Here is a 20364-nt window from a genome sequence, read left to right on the forward strand (position 1 = left end):
TTCAGATGACATGATCCTCTACATAGAAAACCCTAAAGACTCCACCAGAAAACTACTAGAGCTAATCAATGAATATAGTAAAGTTGCAGGATATAAAATCAACACACAGAAATCCCTTGCATTCCTATACGCTAATGAGAGAGTAGAAAAGGAAATTAAAGAAACAATTCCACTCACCATTGCAACGAAAAGAATAAAATACTTAGGAATATATCTGCCTAAAGAAACAAAAGACCTATATATAGAAAACTATAAAACACTGGTGAAAGAAATCAAAGAGGACACTAATAGATGGAGAAATATACCATGTTCATGGATCAGAAGAATCAATATAGTGAAAATGAGTACATTACCCAAAGCAATCTACAGATTCAATACAATCCCTATCAAGCTACCAGCGATATGTTTTAACAGAGCTAGAGCAAATAATTTCACAATTTGTATGGAAATACAAAAGCCTCGAATAGCCAAAGCAATCTTGAGAAAGAAGAATGGAACTGGAGGAATCAACCTGCCTGACTTCAGGCTCTACGACAAAGTCACAGTCATCAAGACAGTATTGTACTGGCACAGTATATATTTCTGTGAAATACAGAAATATAGATCAATGGAACAAAATAGAAAGCCCAGAGATGAATCCACACACCTATGGACACCTTATCTTCGACCAAGGAGGCAAGAATATACAATGGATTAAAGACAATCTCTTTAACAAGTGGTGCTGGGAAAACTGGTCAACCACTTGTAAAAGAATGAAACCAGAACACTTTCTAACACCATACACAAAAATAAACTCAAAATGGATTAAAGGTCTAAATGTAAGACCAGAAACTATAAAACTCCTAGAGGAGAACACAGGCAAAACACTCTCCGACATAAATCACAGCAGGATCCTCTATGACCCTCCTTCCAGAATACTGGAAATAAAAGCAAAAATAAACAAATGGGACCTAATCATAATTAAAAGCTTCTGCACAACAAAGGAAACTATAAGCAAGGTGAAAAGATAGCCTTTGGAATGGGAGAAAATAATAGCAAATGAAGCAACTGACAAACAACTAATCTCAAAAATATACAGCCAACTCCTGCAGCTCAATTCCAGAAAAATAAACGACCCAATCAAAAAATGGGCCAAAGAACTAAATAGACATTTCTCCAAAGAAGACATACAGATGGCTAACAAACACATGCAAAGATGCTCAACATCACTCATTATCAGAGAAATGCAAATCAAGACCACAATGAGGTACCACTTCACACCAGTCAGAATGGCTGTGATCCAAAAGTCTACAAGCAATAAATGCTGGAGAGGGTGAGGAGAAAAGGGAACCCTCTTATACTGTTGGTGGGAATGCAAACTAGTACAGCCACTATGGAGAACATTGTGGAGATTCCTTAAAAAACTGGAAATAGAACTGCCTTATGACCTAGCAATCATACTGCTGGGCATACAAACTAAGGAAACCAGAACTGAAAGAGACAAGTGTACCCCAATGTTCATCGCAGCACTGTTTATAATAGCCAGGACATGGAAGCAACCTAGATGTCCATCAGCAGATGAATGGATAAGAAAGCTGTGGTACATATACACAATGGAGTATTACTCAGCCATTAAAAAGAATGCATTTGAATCAGTAACTGGAGCCGATTATACAGAGGGATGTAAGCCAGAAAGAAAAACACCAATACAGTATACTAACACATATATACGGAATTTAGAATGATGGTAACGATAACCCTGTATGCGAGACAGCAAAAGAGACACAGACGTATAGAACAGACTTTTGGACTCTGCGGGAGGGAGACAGTGGGATGATTTGGGAGAATGGCATTGAAACATGTATAATATCATGTAAGAAACAAATCTCCAGTCTGGTTTCAATGCAGGATACAGGATGCTTGGGGCTGGTGCACTGGGATGACCTAGAGAGATGGATGGGGAGGGAGGTGGGGGGGGTGGTTCAGGATTGGAAACTCATGTACACCCATGGCGGATTCACGCTGATGTATGGCAAAACCAATATAGTATTACAAAGTAAAATAAAGTAAAATTTTAAAAAATAAAAAATAAAACTACTGCCATTTTTAGCCTTCGGACTACTCAGGTTCATGAAGGCAAATAATTCATTCCACTTGTCCTGAACTTCCTTCTAGCTTCAGAAGACACACTTATGAAACAGTATAGCAGACCCTGAGAAGCCTACCCTTCACAACAGACACTCGACACTTTTGTTTTTTTTTTTTTTGCTGCAAGGGGCATGCGAGATCTTAAGTCCCCAGACCAGTTCCCCAATGGACCCACACCACGCCCCTAGCAGTGGAAGTGCTGGGAGCATGGAGTCTTCACCACTGGACCACCAGGGAAGTCCAACAAACACCTGAACCTACTCCAGGAAAAGCGCAGTGCTAATACTGAATCATCAGGATCCTAAAAGGAGCTTGACTGAATGACAGGGTAAGTCTTATTTTTATAGCTTTTCCATCCTAAAACAAAAGAAAGATGTGGCAAAATGATTTACATACTGATTCACCACAGTCTAGACTCTGGCTTGGCACAAAGACATAAAATAATGCAAACTGAGACTGATTTTCTCATCTGTTATGTAAAGAGAGACCAAGGATCTACACATGTGTAAGACCAAACACAGATTAAAAACAACAAATGAAGAGGAAGCCATTAAGTGACAGTCAGCCTCTGAGCTCAGGGGACACGGGGACTCTAAGTTTACGCTCCCTGTAAACATCCACCATGCCCTCTGGCACAGGGCAAACCTCAGTGTTATCAATCTATGAGAATCATGCTTGTAATTACGTTGAAAATATACCCAGGGTGGGATGGGGTGGAGTGTCCCACCTTGTATGTAAGGTGTACATCGAACTTACCATTGTGTAACTCTGCTCAGCGTCCAGGTACTTCTTATACTCCTGGTTGAGTTTGTCGAAGACAGTGGCTATCACGGGCAATGTCGCTCTGTCTGACTCTGTCAACACTGGAAAGAATGAAGGTTCACAGCAGTCAGCCGACACGCTAGGAGAGAAAGGACTCGTCTCCGAGGGTAACCAGGAGACATGACACAGTTTAGGGGCTGGGGGCCCTGAGGGCGGTCACCAGCCCTTGCTGGATACTAACAGAGGGCGTCAGGAGAGTATCAGAGTATTAACAGACACAATGTCGTAAGCGACTTGGACTCAGGAAAAGGTTTCTTTTCCAGCTGGGGAGGGCAGCCTCTACCCTCCGTTTGCCCAGGTTTAGGTCTGTTTTTTAGTCTCTCCTACCAAAGAAATGTCTTGCAGGAATAAATCACTTTTATACCAAGCAGCCTTTCCAGGGGGTTAAATGATGCCCCCGTCACTGAGCCCACAGGCTGCAGACAGAAGAGTGTGGCCTATCTCACGGTGGGTGTGCAGGCCGTGTCAGGAACCAGACAGAGAGGCTGAAGCCGCCCCACCCCTACTCACTCTGCGAGCACACAGACAGGATGACCATCTTGCACTCCTTCCTCTGCAGGAGGAAGTCCATGAGCCTGCCTTTATCCGGCAAGAGGTTCACTATGGGCTGCAGTTTCACCTGGAGGTTCCAGAGGTAACCTGTGGAGAGGCGGCATGCTGAACCCTGGCTGCAAATCAAAGCAGTGGCCCCAGAGCTGCTTGCCTCCACCTTCCCGGCGGCCAGGGTCCGGGGGTGGCGGGGTAGGTGATGCTGCAGAGCTGAGCCAGGGGCTGCGCTCACAACACAGCCCAGGCTGCGACGCTCAGGACACCCACACCACAGTGGGGCTGCAGCCAACGACCTCTGCATGTTGGCGATTCCTCACAGAGGAACCCTCCCTGCACACGCCCGGAGCATCCACTGAATATAGGCACCTCCTCCCCTTCAGCGCTGATGGGAGAGCAGGTGGCAGCCCAGGCACAGACTCTGGTCCTGGGCTCCTCTTCTGCTCTGACTTGTTAGACAAAGGCAATTCCTGAAGCTCCCAAAGGAGCCCTGGAACCCACCATCCTCCCAGCCCTGGACAACCCCTGTCCTCGAACCTCCCAACAGCCTCACTGCTGGGCAGTGGGCACAGTCCTTCTCAATGGGGCTCTGGGAGAGAATTAAAGGCTTCACTGCAAATGTCCGAGTCAGCCCTTTCTCCCCAGGACCGGCACCAAGCTGGTACCCTTGAGACGGACAGGAGACCCTCCACAAGCTCGTCTTTCTAACAGGACAACCCCACCCGCACCCCAGACCCACCTTGACTCGCGCTGATGATGATGTCGGGCTGGAAGACGATCCACGATGAAGAATCCACACGTTATAGGAAACACTACCCCAGGAGAGGAGGACAGGAGGCAACCCAGGTCCCATGAGCATCCTTCCCACCCCTCACTGAGGCCCCCATGGAGGCCTGGCCCTCGATGAGAGGGAAACCCCACGGGTGTTTCCATCATGCGATTCACCAGACCTGGGGTCTTGGACCATCCTTAGACCCCTGTGTAAGGAGAAGGGACAGCTTCCCTCCCCGGCACGGCCAAGGCCTTTGGAAAAGATACAGAGTTTACATGGGACAGGGGACTGGCTGGTCACAGGAGCTGGACCTACAAACACAGAAGACACGTGTGTAAGGGCTAAGTAACCCAACCAGAAAGTGCTACCAGTACAACACTTAATACTTTCTAAAGGCTTCAGTGCTTGTTCATTTGACTACAGTTAAGTAACGAGGAAGTGAGTTGGCATGTCCCACTGATAACACCGATCAGGACGAAGAGGGAAGTCGAGAACAATCCATGAAGAAGTCTTAAAGGAAGAAGTCTTGAAAGAAGCGGTAAACAGGTTGAAGTTTCTTTCACAGCACTGTCTTGCTGTTTTACACACGTGCGCAAGAAAGAACTGAAAAAGTCACCTGGGTGATCTCAGATTGGAAGATAGGTTTCAATCAGCTGGTTAGAAAAGATGCTAATTTTGCACAGACTCCAACCCCTCACTGCCCCCGCTCCATTAGAGCATGGGGCTGGAATGTTTAGAGTTGTTCTTGCTCCAATTACCAGCATTTATTTTCATGCTGAGTAAGTAATCGCAGATACCAGCCATTCAACTGACACCATCTACTCTAAGTGCTGACATCTTTCAACTACCCTGGGAAAAGGAAGAAGCTGGAAAGAACAGAGAAGGCTGAGACCTAATCAGATGTGAGAACTACAGCCGACCCTCAAGGCGGGTGTGAACTCCACGGGCCCACTTACACAGAGGTATTTCTCAACAATAGAAACCACAGGACTGCACAGCCTGTGGGTGGCTGAGTCTGCCCGTGCAGACCGATGGGTATGGAGGGCTGACCATCAGTTATATGCAGATTAATCCTCACTGTTCAAGGGTCAACTGTAGCTTGTTCTCAAACTCTGCTCAGCTGGCTGATCCTGCAAGTCCCAGAGTGCAGGCACGAGGCAGTGCTCTGGCTAAACTGTCAGCGAGAGCCTGACCTGATTCTTCTCGTGACAGGTACTCGGATGTCCTGTCAGTGGGTTAGGCCAACCCAAAGCTATCTGACAAGGGTTCCTTTAAGAAAACGCTCCTCCCGGAGTTCCACATGTGCACTTGTGACTCTGGTTTATACGTGGCAACTACAACCAACCTGCTCCAGACTCCCATCTCCTTGAAAAAGAACGTGGTTTGAGTTCTCCCCTGAAGTCAGTCACACTGAGGAAAACCAAAAGGAACGAAATGGCTTTTCCCCTTTTCTGACATCCTGACCTTCTCTCTCCTCTGACTTCTCACTGCCACCTCTTCAGGTCGGAGGATGGGTTCAGAATAACCTCACAACTACAGCCTTAACTCTTCCCATGACCACCAGTCAAGGGAAGACAACAGTCATTGTCATCACAGTCACACAGAACTTAAGAACAATAAGGAGAAGTGATCCCAGGATAAATAACAGCCATAAATAGCCAAACTTAACCGCAGGGTTACCGAGCAGAGACAAACAGAAATGTCAACATCTTACTCAACATTAAAAACTCTTTGAGCTTCAATGGGTAATCACAATGCTCCATTGTAAAGCTCAGAGAAAAGAATCATTCTGTTTTCTTCAAAGGGAGATTCATGTCACTTATAAAATGTTTTTCAGGAGAACACAATGTAACTTATAGAATCAGTAGCATTAGTCGCTCAGTCATGACCGACTCTGAGACCCCAAAGACTGTCTGTCGCCCGCCAGGCTCCTCTGTCCATGGAACTCTCCAGGCAAGAATACTGGAGTGGGTGCCATTTTCTTCTCCAGGGGATGTTCCCAATCCAGAGACTGAATTTCCATCTCCTGCGTTGCAGGCAGATTCTTTATTATCTGAGCCACCAGGGAAGCCCAAGATTCAGTAGTGACATTAGAAAAAACAGACAGAAGCAGCACTGGGAAAGTGAACAGATGTGGGAAGCCCTGGACCTGCTCCCCCTTCCACCCACACACGGCCACTCCCTCGTACCTGCTGCGGGGATCTGATAGGGCTGGATGGATCGAGCTGGGAGCACCGGGTGATGCAGAGTAACAGAGCCATCGAATTCCCCCCTCAGCCTGATATCAAATATCACCGACGTCTGGCGGGCAGAAAGACAACCGCGTGGTATCAGCCCAATAGACCGCAGCTCCACCCGCCCTCTCGGGACCTCACGTCTTCTGTTCAGATCCGCTGAAGGAGCCTCGTGTCTGCGATCAACCCCTGCATGCTGGTGCCTATCTGAGGAGGACTCTGCTGCGACATCATAGCTCTCCGCCAGCTCTCACATGGATCCCCACGTCTATGACTCGCTGCCTCTGAAGGGCTCCAGCCTTTTCACTTCAACTTGCAACATCTTGATTAGTTAAGCACACGGGTGTCACCAGCCTCCAGGAGGGAAGCGGCTTGTCTTCCACCAGACACCCAGCTGACAGGCATTCTAGTTCTTTCTCTGGAGCCACATGGCCTCAAAACCACCATCATTTACACTCACAAAGGGGCTCAGGTGCTAATGCAACACAGTGGCTCGGCAGGAGTTCCTGGCTCAGGTGACTCAACCAAATGACTATTCCCAAGTTCGATCTCATGTGTGTTATTTTCTGAAACAGTATTTAATTCTCCTAATCAACTGGTAGGGTTTTCCTAAACCATCTAGAAGACCAAACCCATTTCTACCTGGAAGACCAGGACTTTGAGCATAAAGAGCACGTTCTAGTCTTTTGCAGAATGTTTTGTCATTTTCACAGCTCCTTGGAGCGGGACATGCCCCTACGCTCATACCTCTGTGTCCTGATGATGAACCACGACCAGGTTGTCCACCATGTTTAGGGCAAACTTCCCCGTCCGGTTTAACTTCAATATGTGCATCTTTTTACAGGCACCTTCTCTGTAAGACAAGAGAAAGGTCACAAAATAGATCAACAAGCTGTGGTTCGTATTTTAAAACTGGAGAAGAGGGAAGACAGCGTTAAGCGTACCGTGGGAGGTGATACAGGACCACCTCTGCTCCAGCACTGTTGGAGGTCCGAGAATGATGCCTCAGGAAGAGAACGTACAGCTGGCCATATCTGATCAGAGAACAAGGAGACATAAGTCACACTGGTCATCTGACATCCTCCCATTCTAAATGCTGAGTTATCAGGCCATAGGTACGTGAATTACAAGATACCCACTTCATCAGATATTCTGCATGAGATATTCTACAGCCAACAGAAACATTTACAAAGAAAGTGCAATTATCTTAAAAAAAAAAAGAAATCTAATATTAAGTGAAAAACGGGGGATGCAAAACTAAATAGAACTTGATCACAGTATTTAAAAAAAAAAAAAACCTACAAACTTATGCAGCATGTCCAAAACCAGTGGAAAGAAGTACAGGTTGTTAATAGTCGTCCTTGAGTAATATGCTGTCTGTGCTCATGTGCTCATTCATGTCCGACTCTTTGTGACCCCATGGACTGTAGCCCACCAGCTTCCTTTGTCCATGGGATTTCCCAGACAAGAATAGTGGACTGGGTTGTCATTTCTTCCTCCAGGGGATCTTCCAACCCAGGGATTGAACCTGAGTCTCCCGCACTGGCAGAGGGATTCTTTACCACTAGCGCCACCTGGGAAGCCCAGGGTAATATGCCAAGTCCATTTTTCTTCTCACTTTCTGTGATTTCCCAGTTTTATAAAATGAATACATTCCTTAATCATAGGAAAGGATAATCACTTTGCATTTTTAAGCCTCATCTGATAAGTGTTGCTGTGACCAGTTCCTGTAGGCAGGTTTTTGTTCCAGGAGTTCACACTGTGCTGGGGCCTGCCTCAGGGACAAGGAAGAGATAGAAGGAAGGGTCTCCTTTTGCAAAGACTTCTCATTTTATCTTTTTCTACACCATCATTCCTCAGATTTCTTTAAAAAGAAAAAAAAAAGCATTCTAAGTGCTAAAAATATTTTCCCATTTGGAAATCAGTTTTAGGCTATAAAAGAATCACAAGTAATTTAGAAGCAAAGTGTTGATATTTGCTGAATTTGGATATATAGAAGATTCTCTGAATCAGTTTCATTTTTGTGTTTGATATTTTCATTATAAAGTTTTTAAGTTGAGCTATCTATATTTCCAAACGAAAGTAAACCTTCTACACAAATAATTTAGGTCTACATCTGTTAAATAAAAAATGTAAACTATGTTTTTCTTTAGAACAAGTATGATATATTTTATGTAAAAAAAACTTTGATAAGCTTCAACTCAGAACTAAAAAACGATTTCTGAAACTGAGAAATAAAGTGGCTCAATGGTCTCATTTGATCACACTACTGTGGTGAAAAAAACTTCTCTAAGATCACAAAGTCAATCAAATCAGAAAAGAATGTCTGGAAGATGAGGAGCTTTCTACATTCATAAGACCCGGAAGTGGAGAAGGGGGGCCCTTCTCTTGTGTTCCGAGGCTACAGGAGCCAGGGCAGCCCTGGTGTGCTTACAACAACCTCCTATCATGACAGCACTGAAAACAATTATGAGGAGGAAGTCTCCCAAAGGACAGACATACATTGTTGCCATGGCAATGTCTCTCTCCGATAGGCTCAGTTTAGTTGACTTTGGGGCAGCTGGTAATTCAATCTCAAACTTGGGCAGCTTCGACATGGTGCCAGCCTGTTTGGGGGAGAAAAAAGTTTTTGCAGAAGCTTATTAAGCCCTTCTGATGTTCCAGCCCTCCCCACATCACAGCACTGAGGATACACATGCACTGAGTCTTCCCCTCCTTTTCAGGGTTCCAGGCTTAGGACCCATTTTTGATGGAGATGGGATGGTATGGGATGCCCTCTAGTGGTCAGAAGGGGCGAGGCTCTTGTTGGAGGAACTCGCCCCTTTGAAGTTACAGGATCAGTTAGGCTGTTAGAGGAACAAGGTCAGAGGACTTTTTTAAAGGGAGGCTGACCCTTACCCGGAAGTAGAAGGGCTGCAGCACATTTCCAAGCACTGTGGTGGAGAGCAGAATCACGGAGCCCTCGGGACAGTACATGTACCAGTTCACGTTGATGTTCTGGCTCTTCAGCAGCTTCAGATTCCGCTTCTCTGGTAACACCTGACACAAAGTTCAAGAAACAGAAGCTTCATTTGAAAACAGCAAATGGGAAATTCCCTGGTGGTCCAGTGGTTAGGACTCTGTGCTTCTGCTGCAGGGAATGCGGGTTTGATTCCTGGTCAGGATCCTGCATGCCTCCAGGTACGGCCAAAATAATAAAGAAGAAAATACCTGAAAACTGACATAGTATACCAAGAAAATCATAAAAAGCAGAAGTTAGTAGTTAAGTAGAAAAAAATCATTTTTATTTATTACAGCTACCATTCTTCCAGCCCTGTGCTTATTAACACTTCCAAATCTTAGCTCATTTATTCTTTCCCTGCCCCCAAGGGCTGGGCATCATTAGGCTGATTTGAGGGGAAAAAATAAGGCTCCAAGGGGCAAAGAAACCTGTGACAACCCAGGCAGCCCACCTTACTCCAGGGCCACCCAAGCCCCCACACTCCCAGGCACCATCCTCCCAAGAGTGGGGAGCATCAGCATCCTTGGTTGTCATGGATCCAGCAACACAAACCGATGCCCTGGAGCCACATGCACCAAATCAGCCACCTCCCTGCCTGCAGAATCAGCCTTCCTCCTGGTCTCCTGCTCAATCTGAGGCTGGGGGTGAGGGGGTATCCTTCTTCTAACAGACGTGTTCATGAGACTCCATGTGCAAACCGAGTAACTATTTTATCATAATAGCACATTTAAAATATACTCAGAATCTCCTGATGCATTAAGGAGTGCTGAATAGAGCCCAAAGATGATGTTAATGCTCCCAGAACACTGCCTGAAGAACTAACTTGGAAGTCAGTGTCGGGGGCATGGGTTTCTCGATGATCCAGGGACAATAAAATAAACATGTGTCAGAGTCCTTTTTCTTTCTTATTTCTTGAAGATCTTAAAACCACCTAGATGTCTTGAATGTACACTCTTCTACTTTTGAGAACAGAAAGATACTTTTAAATGACTGCCCCAGGAACCCTTCTGTAAAGCCACAATCCTTTCCTTGCTAGTCACAGGCACAAAATTCTATTTCTGTGCATATGGGATTCAGGTAGCTTTCCTTTCTGCTGGTCACTGAGGTACTGATAACCGACCTACAGCAAAGTTCCACGGCATTCACAGCATCCTGTGTTACACAGGTGTGCCTCCTCCATTCGTACATTCTAAATTAAATTACACTGGTTTCGTTGGGACAACAAACTTAACACCTGAAAGAATTCTAACCCTCTCCACTTTGGCTCCACTTGAGAGATTTCAGGAGCTTTCTCAATAGATCAGGCAGCTGGAACATATTAATACATTACTGACCAGGGGATTTTTGCAGAAACTAAGGCCTGTGGCCAGCAATTTGTTATGTAAGTTAATATTGAAACACTCTGGTCAATTATGTCCCGGTAACATAAGATGCATTACTACATCAGTAAGCTAGTTATTAAAAGATAAAGTCCAATGTAAACAACAGAGTGAAAAGGCAACCTACAGAACAGGAGAAAGTATTTGCAAATCATCTGATAAAGGGTTAATATTCAAACTATACAAACACTTCCTACAACTCAACAAAAAGAAAATAATCCAACTTAAAAACAGAGGGGACTTCCCTGGTGACACAGTGGCTAAGAATCTGCCTGCCAATGCAGGGAGGGAACAGGGATTCAATCCCTGGTCCGGGAAGACTCCATGAGTTGTGGAGCAACTAAGCCCATGGGCTACAACTGTTGAAACCTGCCCTACAGCCTGTGTTCCACGAGAAGCTACTGTAATGTGAAGCCCCAGCACCGCAATGAAGAGTAGCCCCTGCTCACTGCAATTAGAGAAAGCCCTTGAGCAGCAACAAAAACCCAGCACGGCCAAAGATAAATTAAATAAATATTATTTTTTTTAAAAAAGAGGAATAGACACCATCCAGAGCACGAACAAAAAGCCAACAAGCCATGAACAAGGTGTACACCATCACCAATCAGAGAAATGCAAATCAAAACCACAATGAGATACCATCTGACACCCAGCAGGATGACTGCTATGGATAAAACAGAAAACAACAACTGTTAGTGGTGAGATGGAGAAACTGGAACCTCTGTGCACCGTTGCTGGGAATGTCCAATGGCGTAACTGCAATGCGGAAATGCCTCAAAAATTAAAAACAGAATTATTATGTGACCCAACAATCCCATTTGGGGGTTATATACCCAAAAGAACTGAAAGCAGGGTCTCAAAGAGATACTCACACACTTGTGTTAATAGCAGCATCATTCACAATTACCAAAAACTGGAAGCAATGCCAGTGTCTGTTGGTAGATAAATGGACAAACGGAATGTGGTGTATGTATTCAATGGAATATTTTTCAGGCTTGCAAAGGAAGGGAATTCTGATGCATGCTGTAACATGGATGAACCTTGAGGACATTATGCTAAGTGAGACAGGACGGCCAGAAAAAGACAAACAGTGCATGATCCCATTTATAGGAGGTAGAGGACCTTAAAGCAGCAAATTCACAGAAGCAGAAAGGAAACCTGTGGTTACCACAGGCTGGGAAAGGGGAAATGGGGAGTTGTTGTTCAATAGGTACTGAGCTTCAGTTTTACAAGATGAAAGTTCTGGAGCTCGTTTTCACTACAACATGAAAATACTTCAAGCTAATGAATTATACACTTAATGGTTAAGACGGTAGATTTCATTTTATGTGCTTTTTATCACAGTTAAAAAAAAATCTGGGACTTCCCTGGCAGCCCAATAGTTAAAGCTTCCAATGCAGCGGGCAAGGGTTCAATTCTTAGTAGGGGAACTAAAATCCCACATGCCACAGCCGAAAAATAAAAATAAATAAAATAACAATATTAAAAAGTTTAAAAAAATATTCTTTTTAAGATGAAAAGGCAATTGATAAAACAGGAAACACAAATGTACAATACACAAAAGATGCTTAGCACCCTCCTAATGAAACATGCAAATTAAAATGCCTTTCCACCTCTCAAGATTGGCAAATGTCTACAGATTTATGATATCTAGCTCTGCCAATGGTGTGGAAAATGGAGATTCCTATATTGCTAGTGAGAATGCAACTTCTGGAAGAAATTTACCAGTATCTGTTCAGGTTTTTACTTCTTATTCTTAATTTAGTTCTTACTTCCAATTTGTTTTTTGGCCTTGTTGCATGGCATGTGGGATCTTAGTTACCTGATCAGGGACAGAACCTTCAATAGCCCCACCCCATACATACCACTCATTGGAAGCAAGGAGTCTTAATTACTAGACCACCAGGAAAGTCCCTGTTCAGCTTTTTAGGTATTCATGCCTAGATTATAATTTCCCTTCCAAGAACTGTGTCACCTAAGAATATAAAGCAACCTTTACAAGCTCATTCACTGCTTGAACTCACTACAGAATTGTTTGTAATCACTAGGAAACAAAGATGTTCATGAACAAGAGTTGGTAAAACTGTAGCACATCTGCACACCTGAATACCAGTCAGAATAAGCTATGGTAGGATGTCTAAGAAATATCCCTATCGAAAAAAAAAAACCAGCCAGTCCCAAAAGTTTACACAATATAACCATATTTCTAAGTGTAGGAACCAAGTGGAGGAACAGGCACCAAATTAGTTCATAATGGTTACTTCCAGGGATTATGGGGGACTTCTTACCTTCCATATAAAGTAAAAGTAACATCTGAATGTTTTACAAAAAAATATGTATTACTTGTAATTAGCAAAAAAAACCCCAAGTGAATTCAAAAAGCTGCTAAAACATGATCACAAACCTTTCTCTAGAACAGGTAAGTAATAAACATATGTTCTTGGTTGTTTGCTAAGTCCTATCTGACTTTTTTGTGACCCTGTAGACTGTAGCTCACCAGGCTCCTCTGTCCATGGGATTTTCCAGACAAGAATACTGGAGTGGGTTGCCATTTCCTTCTCCTGGGGATCTTCCCGACCCAGAGATTGAACCTGTGTCTCCTGTATTGGCAGGCGGATTCTCTACCACTGAGCCGCCAAGAAAGCCCAAGTAATAAATATAATACCTGGTAAAATTCGATTCCTTGATCTGTGATGAAGACAATTTCAGTAGAACTGGTCCAGCAGAATCCTAGTATGTTGGCATTTTTGGTCTGAAAAGAATTGTAGAAAGATTTTTTTTTAATTAATAAAAATTAAAAAATGAGTCTGTAATTTTCAAAAGTTTAAAGTACCTTGCTGTTCATATCACTCTTTGATAAAAGTTACCAAGATGTGATTACTTATGAACAAATCATACTTTCTGTAAATACAGTGTTCCCAGATATCCACCTGAAACACCTCACTGAAGCACCTGAATGTGAATCCTTCTTGTCAACAGGATGGGGAAAGGACTGAGTTTGGCAGGAAGGTAAGTGCCCAGCACTCTGATACCAACCTCTTACCTTTAGAAATCAAAGGACAGCTGATATGCTGAGTCAAACACATCATAAAAGCTAGTGGTATAAAGGTCTTAAGGCCTAAAGATTTTCTGTGGCGGTTACCCAACATGGGATTGAAGATCCTGAGCCCTGCCCTGAGTCACCTGGTGAAGAGCCACGCTGGGAGCCTCAGGGCAGCCAGGCCAGGACCAGGCTCTGCTGCACAGAGCAACTGGGTCTGCCAGGGGCTAAGGTGTCCGCAGATGGGCCCCTCTTTGCTGAGAACCCATCAGAAGTACTAGTCACTCAGTCGTGTCCAACTCTTTGTGACCCCATGGACTGCCAGACTCCTCTGTTCATGGGATTCTCCAGGCAAGAATACTGGAGTGGGTTGCCCTTTCCCCCTCCAGGGGATCTTTCCGACCCAGGGGTCAACCCTGCATCTCCTACTTTGCAGGCAGGTTCTTTACCTCTGAGCCACCTGGGAAATCTGAGGAACCCAGGTGGATCCCCAAGTAGCAAAACCATTACAAACATGTGCAAAGACAAACCACTTTATCAGCAGCTTCTGCTGGGTTTTCTAGGTGCCAAGATGCTCTCTGAGCTGAGCCCCCTCTAGCTCATCACGCCCAGCAAATCTGATTAAAATGGATTAGAATCTCCACTGACGGGAGGGACGGAAAAGGAAGGAGACAAGGAGCGCAAGTCCAGACAACATCATCGGGAAAAAGGGGGAAAGAACTCCTTTTCCAAAAACCTCCGAAGAGGCTGCTATGAAGGGAATCCAAGGTCTGACCCAGAAACGCCGCCCAGCGGAGAAGGGCAGGGGCCACAGGAAGACAACAGCCACCAAGGGCTGAAGGGGCTTGGGGTTCAACATCGTCCATCCGTTTAATCCTGCCAACTCCATCTTACAGCTGAAGAAACGCACTTTAAAAAATTTAAAAGGTGTCCGAAGTCAGAGCCAACATGAGGCAGATCCCAGGGTCCAAGCACAATCTAATTCCACATTCATGCTCTCAGTTACCCGGCTACCCTGTGCCTCTGGCCCTAGAGTTTACACCCACCAGCTCAGACAGAAGCACCCCATTGGCCCATACCTTGCACTCCTGAGTGTACTCCAGCTGAGAACTATCCGGGATAAAATTAGAGAAGTCCTGAAAGGAAAGAAATACACAAGAGGAGAAGTGTGGATCTTCAAGTACAAAGAGACAAGAGGAAAAAGACCATTTAAAAAGTGGTCAGAAAAAAAAAAAAAAAAAACCACCACAGACAAAACCCCAAAGACAGGAAAAATAAAACAACTGATCTAGACAAAATGCCCCATTATCAGCAGCAGGTTGACAATTCCAGTTTTAAAAATGAGTTAATCCAAATATTGTTAGAGTTCAGAAACTGATTTTGAAAATGCATTCCTCAAATGACTGATTTCAGAGAAATGGGTTGCTATATTTTACAAGAGGCTTTCCAAAAATTCTAGCAGTTAATACTGACAGAAAGAAACAGGATTTGCCTTTCTCAACAGCTTTTTCTCTACAAATGGCGATGGTAAATACTGACAAAAGCCAAAATGCCAACAAGCTGCTCCAGATCTGAATATCTGCTCTTAGATCAAGCATTCAAAGATGAGAGAAATGAAAATATGAAGTTACTGAGGTGAGGCTAACTCCCAAAGTTGCCAAAAATATGCTTTGCAAAATCTATGGTTCCAGTTATCCATCAAAACAAAAGATGCCTGATGTTCCAAATAACTTTAAAAAAAAACTTTAAGGGGATTCTCTGCGATTCCAGGGGTTAGGATCCCTCACTTTTATTGCAGGGGGCCCAAGTTTGGTCGCTGGTTGGGGAGCTAAGCTCCTGCAAGCCACATAGAGCAGCAAAAAAAAAAAAAAAAAAAAAAGGAAAAAATTAAAAAGAGGTACATTAAAAAAATTTTTTTAAGTCAAAAATGACAAACTAAGGCTGTGTTAAATATTTATCCATTTAAATGTCTTTCTCATCTTCAAGAATCCAAAAACTCAAACACAATGCAGCATGGAACTACAGTTTCCATGAAATTAAAATAAAAATGGGTCCTTTAACACTGGAATTTTGCAGTTCATTCTCTTCCAAATGAACTTCTAGTTTTATATTTCCCTATTCTGTATTTCTTATTATTTACCGTGTAGCTTTATTTGGTCTATTTTCTTTGCTCTCAAATGTCTGACTCTTTGCGACCCCATGGACTGTAGCCTGCCAGGCTCCTCTGTCCATGGGATTCTCCAGGCAAGAACACTGGAGTGGGTTGCCATGCCCTCCTCCAGAGGATCTTTCCAATCCAGGGATAGAATCTGCATCTCTGGTGTCTCCTGCATTGCAAGCAGATTCTTTACCACTAGCGCCACCTGGGAAGCCCGCCAAATGTACTTCTAATGTCCTTTTCTTTGTACTATAAAGATGTCTTACCACGGTCTTTGAGGTCCTCTGAACCGCCAATATCTTATTTTCCAAGGAAAACTTGATGCACTTCACTTCTCCTTTGTCCTCCATTCTTTAAGAAGAGAAAGCAAGTGATGAGTTGTACAGTTCATGACTGCATTCTAGCTTCTATCATTTTATGAGAAGCAAAAAGACAAGTTAAATATTCAGGAAGCAGTAAATCTTAGTTTAAAATGATAATGATGTTTCTGAAGCTTATAGGACTGCTTTTCAAACAGCAGAGTCCAACTGGCAACAGGAGGCAGAAGAAACTGACCAAATTGCACATAACAAGTGACTAAGGTGTTGCAAACACCGCATTTTCACCTGAGCCTCCGTTTAGCTGTCACCGAGTCTAGACCCCAGAGTAACTTTCTCTACACACTGCCACCTTCTCTCTCCATTGCCTTCACAGCAACGCCTTTTTTCTCCTGAGATGCTGGTAGCTGTGAGATATTTACTTACTTATTTCTGATTGAAGTATATAGCAGCTTTTTAAAAAGGAGTCTACTTTTTTGCACCCAGCACCCCACGGGCTGCGCCGCCCAGGATGGCTCCACTTCTGTCTTACAACCACCTCAAATGGAGGTCAAGAGGAAGCCAAGGGCTGGATCACAGGGGAAACTCTCGAAGGAAAGGGGTCACTCCCTGTCCTAATTATGGTGATGGTTTCATGTATCAAAACTCATCAACTGTGTATGTCAAATATATGCAGCTAGTAATAATCAGACCACAACAGAGCTATTAAAAGTGGCAAGACGTTTTTAAAACAGAGCAGGGAATTTCCGGGTGGTCCAGTGGCTAGGACTCGGCACTTTCACTACTGGGCCTGGGTTCAATCCCTGGTCGGCAAACTACGATCCTACAAGCCGCTCAGTGTGGCCAAAAAAATCAAAGACGGTAAACTCAATATCTCCCCTCAAGTCTTCCTAAGCCCCCTGGGCTGGATCATCATGGCCTCACTCCCACTTTCCACACCCAAGTGACCAGCGAGTCTTACCCTAAGCAACCTTCCTAAGCAACCCCGGAGAGCCTACTGGATGCCAGTCAACACTGTCTTTGGTCTACATTGCCTTCAGGCAGGTTTCCACTGCACCGGCTCAGAACACAGCAATTGTCTCTTAATGGGATACCTGACTCATATGACAGGTTCCCAACTAATCAAACTTCAATGCTGCACCAGTGCACTCTTCCCAAATACTGATCTTTTCGCCTTTTTAAAACAATCTAAAGTAATGAGATAAAATCCACAGCAGAATATAGAGGGCTCAAGCTGACCCGTCAGTGGCCACACCACCACCCATGCCTTCCGAGTGAAACCTCGTCTTCAGTTACACAGACAGGGAATTCCACCCCCAACAGGGAGACTGCCTATCTTCGTGTTCTTTCCATCCAGAAGCCTCCTGTCCACCTAGAAGCCTCCCTTTCAGGCCTCGATCCTCTCTGAGGCCTTCCCTCTCCCAAGCAGTGGTCTTCCCCAGCCCGCCCCAAGATAAATGTCCATCTCTTCTCTGTGCCTCCATTCTGAAGAGGCAGTGATTACAATATCTATCACAGTAAATACTATGTGTCCACTCCCTGTCTCCCAACACTAAATGTATGGGTTTTCCAAAAGGGGGATGTGCTCACATGCTCAGTGGCTCTGTCGAGTCTGACTCTTTGCGACCCCTAAAGGGGGCCAGGCTCACTCAAAGCCTGGAGCCCAGTACACTGCAAGCAGTGTTTTCCCAACAGAGAATGATCAAAGAAAAAGAGGCTGATTCATTTTCTACTTCAAAAATTGTTTTCTAGGGACCTCCCTGGTGGTCCAGTGTCTAAGAACTCTGTGTTCTCAATGCAGGGGGCCCAGGTTCCATCGCTGGTCAGGAAACCAGATCCCACATGCCACAAGGAAAAGAACCCACATGCTGCAACTAAGACCTGGCTCAGCCAAATAAATAAAAACCTAAAAAAACCAAAAAAGTAAAAACTGTTTCCTAGTTACACAGTCCAACTGTAAAATGTTTTTAAAGTCACCACTGACTGAGGATCAACTCTGTACCTTCCCCTCTGTAATCACAATAGTTAAGGTCATCAAATAGTTTATCATCCAAACTGAGATAATTCTGAAAGTGAAAGGAGCTGCTACCCATAGTTACACCGGTTTCACTAGGATATACTGGGACATCCAGTCCCCTTAAGTATACTGGAAGCTGAGGTTCTAACACACATGATTATATGGCAAACACTGACCCAGGAATCTCCTCCATCTCCCAAACGCTCTGGAAAGCCCCTGAGTCAAAAGAGGAAATAAAGCCCCTCTTCCACCAAGAAACCGGAGATAGGAACGCTGACGCTCCGACTGGTAAATTTCAAGAGACACGAACTGGAGTATGTGGATCCCAAAACAACAAGCAAAGACTGCAAACCTTCACTCTGACAGGAAGTCCAAGGATATCCACCAAGACTGTATAGCAGGTGTCTGCTTCCCTCTTCCTACAGGCAGGGATATGCCCCACACCCAACATATAAAACAAGCTTCTAAATGAGAAACAGATAAAAACACCATTTTGTTTACACTGTCTGAAACAGTCTGGAAACGTCGATATGATAATTACCTAAATGAGATGGGATTCCTGTCATCAGGGCCTTTCACTACCACTCCAGTGGCTCCACCAGATCGAACGGCAAAAACCTGGGAGAAAAAGCAGCGACGTTTTACCATCCTGAACTCTGAAAGGCTCCAGACACCTATACCCACCTGCGAGGATGATTTCTGCTACGCTCCACCCTGGCTTCAGCTGAACTAACGTGGCACTTAGCAAACTGCGGATGCCTGGTGTCTACATAAATTTTAAGAAACAAGAGAGGAGTGACCAAAACAAGCTACCATTCGGCACGCTGCCCGCCGTGCGAGATCGGGCGGTCTTGGAGGCTGCAAGCTCTAACCCGTGAATGCACTTACGCACACCCGGCTACTCAGCCAAGCTGCTCCCCGGGTTTACAAAATTCCCGAGAACAGTGAAAATCTCAGTGCCTAAATCCTTGACTGCAAGGGAAACTGATGACGAGAAGGCGTTGGGGAAACGCCGGCGTGCCACCAGCGGACCGCAGCGGCCGAGGGGCGCAGGGGTCCGCCCGGCTGTCACTTTGGGGGAGAAAGCTCTGGCCGCGGCAGAGCCCGGTCTCTCGGATGCCTCACAGGACGGGACTGGCGCGGCGGCCCTAGGCCTCATCCCCGGGCCCCCGGCCCCGGCGCGCGGAACACCCGGCGGCATCGGGGGCGGCTGGCAGGGCGCGACGGGCCGCGCGGGGGAGAAGGGCGCGGGCTGGCCCGGACCTGCTTGTTGGCCTCGTCGAAGAAGACGCAGTTGACCGGGTTTGCCTTCTCGAAGTGCACCGGCCGCTCGCACAGTTCCAGGTAGTAGTCCTCCTCGCCCATGGCGGGCGCCGCGCCGGCGGCGGGGGGCCCGGGGGCGGCCGCCAGCGTGAAGCCGGTCGAGCAACACCGGATGTAATGAGTCTGGCCGGGCGGTGGCAGCGGTGGCGGCGGCGGCGGCGGCGATCTCGCGGGCGCTGAGGCCGCTTCCTGGTGCCACGCCCCTTCCTGGTGCCACGCCCCCAACCCTCCGGCACGTGACTCGCAGATCTCCTCACTTAAACTGGCGACTAACCTGCCGCCCCGTAGCTGTGGGGCCCACCGGCCGGAGACCAAACCGGGCTCTCCGCGGGAGGCTCCTCCCCTATGCGGTGGGGGCGGAGCATCAGGGCTGCCCAGCCGACGGAGGGTGGAGGGCAGCGGGGCGGAGGGCCTGACAGGGAAACACTTGGTGCAGTGGGCGGGCTTGGGCGCCCTGACGCCCAGCCGCACTTTTCCGGGTGGTCGGTGCTCCTGGCTCCCTGTCGGTCACAGGAAGCTTGCGCAGTGCAGCGTGCTCGTGTGGGGCAGGGCTGCCCCCTGGTCTAAGGAAAGAGCATCCTTCTAGAGCCTCTTACTAAGGGAGAGCATGGTCAGCGCCTGGATGCTC

General features: G+C 45.8%; 1 protein-coding gene across 1 annotated transcript in view; it reads right to left on the reverse strand.

Annotated features, from left to right (window-relative positions):
* The window catches only part of LOC138428470 (regulator of MON1-CCZ1 complex), a 29181-nt gene extending 9242 nt beyond the window's left edge, over positions 1-19939 (reverse strand). Inside the window, exons 1-14 of the mRNA XM_069569241.1 lie at positions 19677-19939; positions 18955-19031; positions 16346-16430; positions 15001-15057; positions 13547-13633; positions 9400-9540; positions 9004-9107; positions 7446-7535; positions 7249-7354; positions 6457-6568; positions 4534-4578; positions 4235-4288; positions 3460-3588; positions 2884-2990 (exon numbers count right to left, since the gene is read on the reverse strand). Coding sequence (XP_069425342.1) covers positions 2884-2990; positions 3460-3588; positions 4235-4288; positions 4534-4578; positions 6457-6568; positions 7249-7354; positions 7446-7535; positions 9004-9107; positions 9400-9540; positions 13547-13633; positions 15001-15057; positions 16346-16430; positions 18955-19031; positions 19677-19778 — 1296 coding nt within the window. The 5' untranslated portion in view covers positions 19779-19939. The remainder of the gene's footprint in view (positions 1-2883; positions 2991-3459; positions 3589-4234; positions 4289-4533; positions 4579-6456; positions 6569-7248; positions 7355-7445; positions 7536-9003; positions 9108-9399; positions 9541-13546; positions 13634-15000; positions 15058-16345; positions 16431-18954; positions 19032-19676) is intronic.
* Between the last annotated feature and the right edge of the window lie 425 nt (positions 19940-20364).

Source organism: Ovis canadensis, chromosome 23 (assembly GCF_042477335.2).
Source record: "Ovis canadensis isolate MfBH-ARS-UI-01 breed Bighorn chromosome 23, ARS-UI_OviCan_v2, whole genome shotgun sequence".
In the NCBI taxonomy this organism is placed as follows: Eukaryota; Metazoa; Chordata; class Mammalia; order Artiodactyla; family Bovidae; genus Ovis; species Ovis canadensis.